Source organism: Helianthus annuus, chromosome 4 (genome assembly GCF_002127325.2).
Source record: "Helianthus annuus cultivar XRQ/B chromosome 4, HanXRQr2.0-SUNRISE, whole genome shotgun sequence".
NCBI lineage: Eukaryota > Viridiplantae > Streptophyta > Magnoliopsida > Asterales > Asteraceae > Helianthus > Helianthus annuus.
Genome location: NC_035436.2, coordinates 150,586,285 through 150,598,082, shown reverse-complemented (window position 1 = coordinate 150,598,082; position 11,798 = coordinate 150,586,285). Strand labels below are relative to the sequence as shown.

The window sequence follows — 11,798 nt, the reverse complement described above, 5'->3', positions numbered from 1 at the left end:
TGGTTTCACTTTCGTAATCATTTCAGTCCACATCGTAACCATTTCAGTCCCTGTACTTACGGAATAAATGGATTGAAATGGTTACGAAAGTAAAACCACATGGACTGAAATGGTTACGAAAGTGAAACCATAGGGACTGAAATCACAATTTTTAAACTAATTGACTGAAATAGTGATTTTTGACAAACCAAATGGACGAAAAAAGTAATTAACTCTAAAAATTATCTAGAAAAATAATTTCAAAAATCGATTTTGGGGTTTAGTGAGCATTTCGACTAGCCAATGACCTCTAGCTCAAGTGGTAGGAGGACTTGAGTTCTTCTTTGAAGACTCAAGTTCAATTCTCATTTAGTGCAAAAAAAAAAAAAGGAGTGAGGCACTGGTGGCCAGTGACAGGAGACCCAGGGAAACCTGAGTTCGATCATTGAGCCAAACGGGTTTTACCGGTAATTTACCGTCGTGCCTACGGGCGGGTAGGTTACTGGGTTTTCCCCGGAATTGGTGGTGGACCACTCGGGTTACTCTCGTAGTACTCCGTTTGTCCAGTGGGTGCCCCGAGAGTGCTCGGGATTGATTTGTTAGCCGTTCAAAAAAGTGAGCATTTCGACTACTCAAGAATAGTTGTAATTACAAACCAGATTAGCATCAGTTCTTACAAACTAGATTAGCATCAGTTCTAACATCCACTATTAATTTTGCACAAGACCCTACAGGTTATACCAATTTTGGATTTACCTTCCCTTCTAAAGTGTCAATTAGGAGATTCAATTCACTAATCTCATATCGGAAGAGGAAGAACCTTGAACTCCATGGACACGTGCATATCTGCTTTGAATGTTCTAGACACGAGTATTTGTCGGGTGAACACGCACAGCCAGCAGCAGAAAGGTACAAGTCATAGAAGCATACGCCGCATTCCCTTTTCACCGAACAACCAAAACCTTCTTCCATCTTGCGTGACTGTGAAGCATCACATAAGAATTCCCTCTTGATGCTTTCTTGCCTCACACGCGACTGTTCCAAACAAACAAACACTTTTTTAGATTATGTTTTTATCTTAAACAGGTCAAATAAGAAATGGGTCAAACAGATCAACCTTAAGAGCTCTTGTAAGCCAACCATCTTTTCCGCACGCGTTATTCCACCCTCGCATTCGGAAGTCCCACGGTGATTTAGCAGCTTGTCTGACAGCTTCAATTAGCATTCTGTCATAGGAGAGTGATGTCTTCCGATGCAGCTCACTGTACTTTTCTACAGTCAGCTGCCCATGTGGCAACCAGTCAAGGGTTGCAAGGTTGACTTTCTCGGAAATACTGAAATCAGTATCGAATCCTGAATAATATGCTCCGGGAAATATAAGGACAAACTGTTTTGCATGTTGTACGCAACGGTAGACAGGTATACCCTCAGATTTCAGGGTAGAGGGTGAAAGTTGCGTAACCTGTAACAGACGGTGAAAATTATTTATCTGAGTTAATATAAGAGTAAATTACAAAAATCGTCCTTTATGTATGTCACTTATTGCAAACTGTATCCTTTGTCTTTTAATAATTACAGAAAATGTACTCGATGTTTCCAAACCCTTGCAAGATATGTCCTCTAGCCCTAACTCAGCTAGTTTTTGTGGTTAAATCTGACCAAATGGACCCACATGAGGGTATTTTGGTCATTTTACTCTCATGTGATGTCCGTTTGGTCAGATTTAACCACAAAAATTAACTGAGTTAGGGATAAAGGACATAACTTGCAAGGGTTTGCAAACATCGAGTCGTTTTCTGTAATTATTGAAGACAAAGGACACAATTGGCAATAAGTGACATGCATAAAGGACGATTTTTGTAATTTACTCTTAATACATTATAAAAGGGTAGGTAGAAGCTCACTAGCTTATGGAACAATTCACGATGTCCCGATAATTCCGGGAAGTTTTTCTTCAATAGTGCTTCACATTTTTGGCGATATTTAGCGGGAACTCCATACATGATTCTAGAAGCCCCAGAGTGCAAGTAACTCAGAGAGTACAAGTGATGCTCTTCAACATTCTGGAAAACGAAAACAAAAACAAATCGGAATTTAGACATCTACAACTAAGTTGCCGATCATAGAATAATTGTACGTGTTATCATCAAGTAAACTTGAATCGTACCCAACAAATGGATGAAAAGCACATTCCGACATCTAGACGTGGAGTCAAAAGGGCAGAATTGTCACGATCAAAAGCAAGAAGAGAACCAGGGAGATTTGGGGTGTTATTTAGATTCCACTGTGATTTCATGTATTCGGTTTGATTATCATCGAGTGATGGTAGAGGAAATCCACTGCCAAGAACTTTTGCCTCCAAATTATGACCAGATAACACCTATAATGATAAAGTCGGGGTTGAATATTAAATAAAACTAGAAATGATTCCACAAAATATGACCAGACAGCACCTATTAATCTTTTTAACGTGATTTGAGCGTACTGAATTTTTTTTGTAGTTGCTTATCGATTGAACGTAGACCAACTGAAGACGCCGATAAATATAAGCACAAATGTATTATATTTAACATGGCTCATTTTTAAATAAATTACGTCAAAACGTAAACAAACTTGAATTTATACCGAAACGTACATAAAAATAAGCACGTAAAACTCGAGGGGGGTCAAAATGTCATAACATCGAAACGTAAACCAACTTGAATTTATACCGACACGTACATAAATGTTAAAACGTAGAGTAACTGAAAACGTCAATAAAAATAAGCACTAAAACGTATTATATTTGACATAACTCATGAAACGTAAAGTAACTCGAATTTATACCGTCTAAACGTAAACCAACTTGAATTTCTACCGACATATACATACAAATAAACACGTAAAACTCGAGGGGGTCAAAATGACATTTCACAAAGATTTTAGAAAGTTGAAGAGGGGGGGGGGGTGTAACTATCAATGTTTAAAAGTTGAAAGGGGTAAAGTTAAAAAAAAAAGTCAAATACTGTAGCAACTTGTTCAACAATTTATATATGTGATAATGATCTTTTATGGGGATAGTCCAGAATACTTTTTAGGCTTAATTGTTTGAATATACCTGAATTTGATGAGTTGGGTTCTGAACAATTCGCCAATATTCTCCCTCAACTTTCTCCCATTGCTTTACGGGTTGAGTAAAAATATCCTGTTTTTTAAAATAGGATCGTTTAAATTGCTCTGCGTGTGTCTTGAATGATCGCAGTGTAAACTCAGGACCACATTCAAATTCAAATCCATGATCCGAATCCATTAAGTTCTCTCTTTGAATGATTGCATTAAGTTTTCTCTTCGAATGTAAATCTTTAAGTTCGTCGATCTGTTGAACACGGGTACCAAATCTACAAGATTCAAATTTATTTCCTTGTATGATAAGCGGCGGTGGCTTCCAGGACTCCGGAGGTTTAATACGACAAATTCCATGTTCTTCAGCTTTTGGGCGTATTTTGGCAATATATTGATAAATGTCTTTAAACTCCTGTCACAAAAGGTCAAAACTCGGTTATAACTTATAAAGATAGATAAATAGAAGAGTAAATTACCTTTTGAGTCCCTGTGTTTTAGTGGTTTTAACCATTTGAGTCCAAAATCAAAAAGTTTAACGCACTGAGTCCCTAGTCATTTATTTTATAACGTTTTGAGTCCAATTTTGTTCACTTTATAACGGTTTGAGTCCAAAAAATTGGACTCAAAAGGTTAAAATTTGGACTCAAAAGGACTCAATGGTTAAAGAAAATGCTTATAGGGACTCAGGTCGTTAAACTTTTTGCTTTTGGACTCAACTAGTTAAAACCACTAAAACACAGGGACTCAAAAAGTAATTTACCCTAAATAGAAATACATTAGACATTAGAACTTATCGAAACAATTACCTCTTCAGTTGGATAAAAGAAGGGGGAATAATCTATTACTTGCCTGCAGGATTCTTCTGGAAGCCAACCTGGCATAACCTGTGACAGTTAGTTACCACAAAGTGAGAGGATATTAGTTATACCAACTGAAATACGTTAAACTGCTACTACATTATCACGTTGCAAACTGAAAGAATGATCTCGAACCTTCGGGGAATTACTACAAGCTGAACCCCCTCGGATCACTCCTTTTGGAAGGTTATTTTCTATGGATATATTAACCGTTTTAAGATGTTTATTATTTGGTTCTTCCAGATCAATGGGTTGATCATTAAGTATCCATGGCCTTCGCTTGACAGACTTTTGAAGCTTCTCAACATCAACGTCACTTTGAATGCCTGCAAGATTACTAGATTCGTTGTTCGGTTTTGTCTTCTTCAGCGTGAAAGAGGTGAGGGATCTAAAGCCTGGAGGGGTCGGCCTTTCGTCTTCTGTTTTCATTCTAGATCCTATGTCTTTGGTTGTCATCATACTGTGTGGAAACTGACACAGATTAAGCAAACAGTTTTGACGCCATAACTGAATATAGAATGAACATTATAGCATGCCAAGAAGAAAGTAAAGTACCCACAAACGCAAAATCACGAATATTAATTGCTTAACGATATCTAACAATTAACGAACGCGCTGTTAGAAGCTTCACATATCATTAACACAAACACAAACAAAAAGATAATGAAATTTATAAGTATGTATACAAACTTAACTAGGATAAATAACATGTCATCTTATCCAACCCAAAGTAATTTTAAGAGTGGGGGGTTGTCGTCCCTAACTTCCCATACCCTCTCTCTTCCACATCACCTTCCCTAATCTTACCCTTCCAAAACTTGGTTTAAAAAAGCGGGAAGCGCACAAAAGCGACGAGGTCTAAAACCGATGCGCGAAGCGCAAAAGCGGTGAGCTTTTCATACGCAAGGCGCAAAGTGATTATATAAATTATTTTATATATCCCATAGGTTTTTAGCATCCCCTACGGCCCTAACTTTAATTTAGCTAAAAGTAAGCTTTATATATGTTTTAAAATGAAAAAAAAAAACAGAAATGTACAGCATAAAAAGCCTGTTGTACAACACTCAGCTGCACAGAAACACCCCATGTACAAAAGGCGTGCGCCTCACCTGCGCCTCAGGTCAAATTTTAGCCTCAAAAGCGCGCCTCACCTGCGCCTTATGTCACACAAGGCGTTTTGGTTTGCGCCTTAGGTCGCCTCGCAACTAGGCGCGCTTTTTTAAACCAAGTTCCAAAAGCATTGCAGTAAAAATTCAAACAATAAAAAAGGCAGCAAACATTCAGATAAAGAACGGTATCATCCGTGGAGTAATGCCTCCCCTTAGTTCCCTGAACCACACTGCCTAGGTTGTATTTTGTTCTAAACAGCCCAATTTGAGCCCTAGCATAGCTTCAGATTGGGCATTACTTTCATGTTACATAATCAAAATCAGAAAGAAATGTGACATTCAATCCATGATACATACAGACAACAGTCGGCTTCGATTAGAGTCAAAGAAAACCATGTCATTAATTACTCTCATATTTACAACAGTGAACTACATCAAGCACTCCATTACTACTCATATTACACTACACACAGCAAACTAATCAAGAAAACCAAATAAATATGCAGAAAATTAAACAACAAAAAAACGCAGATTACTGTAACAAAATAGTTTTTTTTTTTTTCTTTTGAGCAGCAACAAACTATATAGTAAAAAAGAAGTGATACCTAGAACGAAGTCAAATGGCACCGTAAGAATGTGAAAGCAAGTCGTCTCTTTCAGAAGACAGAAAGTAACCCTAGGCCCTAAAAATGTTACTAAAAAATCAGAAATATACGATGGAGAGCGTACCGTAGGTAGTGTGCAAACAGTAGAAAAGTTACGCTTGAATTGTGAAGTGTGTAGGATGACACTCTGTGGAAATGATTTCTGTATGGTATTCCGGTGGCCGGTGAGTTAAAAGAGTTTTTTTTTTTATTTTTTTTAATTTTAAAAACTCGCCATGTTTACGGACAGTTTTGTATTTTCATCATCACTAGGATCTCGACCGGTCGTGCGTTGCGGCGGCGGCGAAAGTTAAAAAAAGTCAAGTTTATGCCGTATATTTGACCCGACTTGTTTTCGAGAAAAATTATGTCGCCGTCGAATGAAAAATGTTATATTTAACCCACTCGCTATCAAACACAGTTTACGAACGTACAAATAATAAGTATAAAAACATATTATATTTGATCAGACTTGTTTCAGGAAAAAGTTTACGTCAAAATGTGAGTCGTTTACGTTGAAACGTGAATTTAAACCAACATGTACGTCAAAACTGGCATACGCCACGTGTTACGGATGCGGCACCTTAGTTATTTATTTATGGCGGCACGTTATGTGATGTGTTAGCCATATGAAAACACGTGTTTCGACGTATCCGATCTAACTCGGTGTAACCTATATAAGCATTACGCTTACAATTTACGATGACGATATTAATGTGTAATATCCCCACGTGAGATTACGTGTTTTTTACTTTGTTCACAGGGTACGTTCGCAACATTAACGCCATTTCAAATAAATAAAAAAAGAGTATGTCTCAGTCGTTGTGGTGTAAAGTTGTAACAGTAATTTCATCAGCCGTGTAAAATCGTAAAAGTAATTTAGGCATTAACATGGTTTGGCATAGATGTAAAAAAGTATAGTAATTTATGACCCACTATGGTCTAACATCGTAAAAGCAATTCAAAAAAATAAGACGTTAAGTTATTAAGTAGAAAAGGTTGGCGAATCAAATTATAAAAAATTTGAAGTGAATGTTTAACCTACTAACTTAAATAATAGAGGGTGTAGATGTCAATTTAGAAAGTGTAAGGATCAACTTTTATTTTTTATAATCTAATAAATAAATATTAAACTATATGTAAGTAATTAATTTTAATAAATCAAGACTAAAAAGTAACATGTAAGTATGATCACATAAAATTAGAGAAAAATGCCCGGATAGTCTCTGTGGTTTTGTCTTTTTTCACCTATAGTCCTCAAGTTTCTAAAATTACCTGAATAGTCCCTAACTTTTCATTTTTTGTTCCCAGATAGTCTCTGGATCTAACTTCAGTTTGTTTTCTCTGTTAAGTGGGTGTGAAATTACAAAAGTACCCTTAATAATTTATAAAAAAAACCTAACCTTTTACCCACCCCCACCCCACCCCTTTCTCTTTCCCCTTTTCTTCTATCCGACCAATGAACAAATCACCACCACCGCCGCCATCACCTCCTGCCACCACCACTAGCCGCCGCCACCTCCTGCCACTACCACTAGCTACCGCCACCTCCTGCCACCACCACTAGCCGCCGCCATCATCACTCATGCTACCACCACCAAGTGAGTAAATCAACAAATACCCACAAGATGTTCCCACAACAATAACCCGAATATCATAAAACACCAACCAGCCACTCAAGTGCAGACACATACTCTGCTTCAATCGGGGACATGTGAGTCAGATCTTGACCCGAAAAGAAGCAGGAGCGGACTCGTGAGACCACTCAAGAACAAGGAGGAAGTGGCGGTTTGCGATTGCAAGAGAATCTGTATCGAATGCGCAAAGAAGAGATTTGGGTTGTCGAGCCAGCCTTCTTTTCCTGCACCTAGTTCACTCAAATCAAGTTTGAAGTTCCCAGAGAGCGTTAGCTCAGCCGCGGCGAATAGCTGGTCACAAATAAGCCGGTACTGATGTGGTGGTGGAGGGTTGTTAAACACCACCGGAGGGTTTTGATCTGAGTTACAAAAAGGTAACAAATTGGGGTTTTGTTGGTTAAAACTCATAGGCAACTGAGTTGTTTCAGACACATTGCTCACATGGGCATTTTGGTCATTTGGGTTACTTTGCAAAAGTTGTTGCAAGCTCAAATAACTGTCATCAAAGTCGTCAGAGATCCACCGAAGAGACTGATCTTGTGCCTGAGAAGAAGTAGATTCCGACAACAAACTTTCCCAATCTTCCAAGCTAACACCAAATCTTTGGGTTGTCAAGCCAGCTCTCTTATCCTGCACCCAGTTCGCTCAGATCAAGTTCTTCGAGCCATTGTTGTGTTGGGTTCTAGTTCGGTTTAGGGTTTGAATGTTAAATTGCTTGGTCATCGGTCGGAGAGAAGAAAAGGGGAAGGGGAAAGGGAAAGGGGTGGGGGTGGGTAAAAGGTTAGGTTTTTTTTTATTAATTATTAAGGGTACTTTTGTAATTTCACACCCACTTAACAGAGAAAACAAACTGAAGTTAGACCCAGGGACTATCCGGGAACAAAAAATGAAAAGTTAGGGACTATTCAGGTAATTTTAGAAACTTGAGGACTATAGGTGAAAAAAGGCGAAACCACAGGGACTATCCGGATATTTTTCTCCATAAAATTATGTTTTCATTTGAGTAAAAGTTGCACCTGAGGAAAAAATATATCCATTTGAGAAAAAGCTACAATTGCGTCTTAGCCGATATATATTATATATATTTAAATTATTTAGAGATAAATATTGTTTAGATAAGAAGATCAATTGTAATTGTATTGTGATTGTATTTCCTAAATTAGAGATAGGCAGATTCTGCATTTCTCCCTATTTAAAGGGTTTTGATTCATGAATAACATCATCGAACATTTACAGCCAGAAACTCTTTTATGGTATCAGAGCCCTAGGTTCTGAATACCCTCTTCCTGCTTTCTTTTTTTCCGATAACCTGCTGTTTCGACAGCCTAATCTTCATCTTTTTTTTTCCGATTACCAGCTTCATCGCAGGTCAGCCTAATCGAAGGTCATCATGACCATACCCGAAGACAAATCTTCATCTTCCAAACCCGATGAACAGCATCCTAAAACCCTTCACCCTGCTTACTCTGTTTCGAATATCCAGTCCAAAATTCGAGTTCTTAATGGTACCTCTGTTACCTATTCCTCCTGGGTAAAATTATTCAAATTCCACGCTATCGCATACCGGGTCCTAAACCACATCGACGACACACCAGCCCCAGCAACCACAGATCCAAATTATTCGGAGTGGAAGGAATTGGATGCTTTAGTCTCTCAGTGGATATTATAGCACGGTCTCTGATGATCTGCTGACCAGAATTCTCGACACTGAAGCTTCGGCTCGAACCAGTTGGCTAAAACTAGAGAAAATCTTTCTGAGCAATAAGAAAGCCAAAGCTGCAGCACTTGAAACCCGGTTTGTAAATCTCACACTCGCAGCCTGTAGTTCTGTTGAAGATTATTGCAAGCAACTAAAAGACCTGGCAAATCAATTGGAAGATGTTGACCAACCGATTACAGAATCACGCTTGGTACTGCAGTTGGTTCGTGGGCTTTCCCAGGAATTCGATACTACTGCCTCTTTAATTAACTCCCAAGATGCTGGTTGGGATCTTGCCCGCTCCATGCTTAATGATGAAGTTATTAGGCAAGCTGCTCGCCAACAACAATCCTCCTCTGTCTTAGTCACAACTTCCAACCTAAACTCCACGACCCAAACCCAACAGCCCTCTCCTGCGGCTCCCTCCACCGATAACTCAGCTGCTGCCAACAACAGCTCCTACCAATCCAATTCTCGAGGACGTGGCAGGGGCTACAGGGGAAACCGCGGACGGGGCGGACGTGGTCGTGGCTACAGGGGAAACCCTACGGGACCTCCTTGGCAGTTTCAGAACCATCACACTTATCCACAATGGGCCTGGTGGAATACTCCACCTTGCCCATATCCGACTACATCCACAGGGCGGCCCAATCCACCCCAGCCCAATGTTGCAGCCCACTTCACAGCTTATTCAGGGCAGCCCTCTTACGGTCCAGTGCCACCGACTTTCGGTTATGATGCATTAAGTCCGTCGGATCTTCACCAATCCTTCAACACTATGCAACTAAATTACACAGAGCCGTATCCGGTTATGGACACAGGGGCTGAACGTCATGCTACCGAAAACCGAGGTATGATTCAACTTCCTAATCATTTTCCTATAACTACTAAACTGTTAATCGGCAACGGGCAATGTTTACCAATTGAGGGTTCGGGTACAGGTTACCTTCCCATGCATAACCGAACTTATATTCTACCCAATATACTTTATAGCCCCCAAATCATTCGAACTTTATTGTCTGTACGCCATTTCACACGTGATAATAACGTTTCAGTCGAATTTGACCCTTTTGGTTTTTCTTTGAAGGACCTCAAAACGGGACGGCTCCTTTCCCGCCACAATAGCACAGGCGATCTCTATCCTGTCACTCCACCTACCCTTCCGTCGCAAGCTTGTTTTATTGCGTCTTCAACTTTACCATGGCATGACCGCCTCGGGCACCCTGGAGCACAAGTTTTAGACGTTTTAACTAGAAATTTTGGTTTTCCATGTAATTCGAATAAAAATTTCTCCTTTTTGCAATTCATGTCATTTATCTAATAGCAAACGGTTACCTTTTTATGAATCCACTTCTTTTACTTTTTCTCCATTTGATATTGTGCATTGTGATTTGTGGACATCTCCCATACTGAGTAAAACCGGATATAAATATTATATGGTCTTAATTGATAATTTCTCAAACTTTGTATGGGTCTATCCTCTAAAATATAAATCCGAAACATTCAACACTTTCACAAAATTTCACCGTTTGATTGCTACACAATTCAACCGTAACATCAAAACGTTTCAGTGTGATCTCGGGGGCAAATTTGATAACCATGCTTTTAAAAGCTTTGCTCAACAACATGGTCTCTTGTTTCGGTTCTCCTGTCCTCAAACATCCTCGCAAAATGGTCGTGCGGAACGAATGATTCGTCGTCTCAATGATATCATACGTTCCCTTCTCATTCATGCACAGTTACCACCAATATTTGGGTGGAAGCACTTCACACCGCCACCTATCTCCATAACATTCTCCCTACTAAAAGACTCAACTTTTTCACCCCAACTTTTGCCTTATATCTTCGCCACCCAACGTACGATCACTTACGGGTTTTCGGGTGTGCTTGTTATCCAAATACCTCTGCCACACAACCACATAAACTACACCCTCGGTCCGTTCGTTGTATTTTTTTGGGGTACCCTCCTGATTTTCGGGGTTATCGCTGTTTTGACCCTACCACCGGTAAAGTCATTATCTCTCGTCACGTCACCTTTGACGAACGAACTTTCCCCTATACCATTAAAACCCCCTCCACCACTTTTCATTCTTAGATGATTCTACGCCACCCGGTTTCATTTTCCGCCAGCCCGTCTCCACCCCTCATAGCCCCACACCACCTCCACCCATCATACATACCTATCACCGCCGCCCAAAACCTACCACAACCGCCCCACCGCCTCCTGCTGCTACGGCAGCTCCGGTCCAGCCTACTCAACAGCCTAACGTTGTTTCCTCCCAGCCCAATCCTCAGTCTACGGCTGTTCCTTCCCAACATTCTCTCCCCACTAACATCCACCCAATGACCACCCGATCTAAAGCCCACCGTACTTTGCTTTCCACATCCATTTCTCCGATTCCAAATACTTATGACAAGGCCTTTGCCGACCCTCATTGGTTACATGCTATGCAGGCTGAGTTTAGTGCTTTACAGGAAAATGATACATGGGAGTTGGTTCCTAGACCATCTGATCGCCCGGTAACTCGTTGTATGTGGATTTTTCGCCATAAATTTAAATCTGATGGGTCACTTGAATGGTATAAAGCACGTTTGGTGGTTAATGGGAACTCTCAAACAGTGGGCATTGATTGTGAGGATACTTTTAGTCCGGTTGTGAAACCGGCTACTATACGCACCGTATTATCAGTTGCTGTTTGTCATTCTTGGCCTATCCATCAACTGGACGTCAAGAACGCTTTTTGCATAGGGATTTGAAAGAAACTGTATTT

The 11,798-nt window shown here is 39.9% G+C and overlaps 1 protein-coding gene across 1 annotated transcript; it reads right to left on the bottom strand.

Moving 5' to 3' along the window:
* Positions 1–585: 585 nt before the first annotated feature.
* On the bottom strand, positions 586–5,878 carry LOC110936723 (putative lysine-specific demethylase JMJ16). The gene is made up of 8 exons (XM_022179137.2): positions 5,777–5,878; positions 4,074–4,409; positions 3,888–3,965; positions 3,077–3,493; positions 2,147–2,359; positions 1,884–2,042; positions 1,097–1,441; positions 586–1,014 (listed from the first exon to the last, which is right to left on the bottom strand). The coding sequence occupies exons 2-8, from the start codon at positions 4,395–4,397 to the stop codon at positions 715–717; spliced, it is 1,836 nt and encodes a 611-aa protein (XP_022034829.1). The 5' UTR covers positions 4,398–4,409; positions 5,777–5,878; the 3' UTR covers positions 586–714.
* Between the last annotated feature and the right edge of the window lie 5,920 nt (positions 5,879–11,798).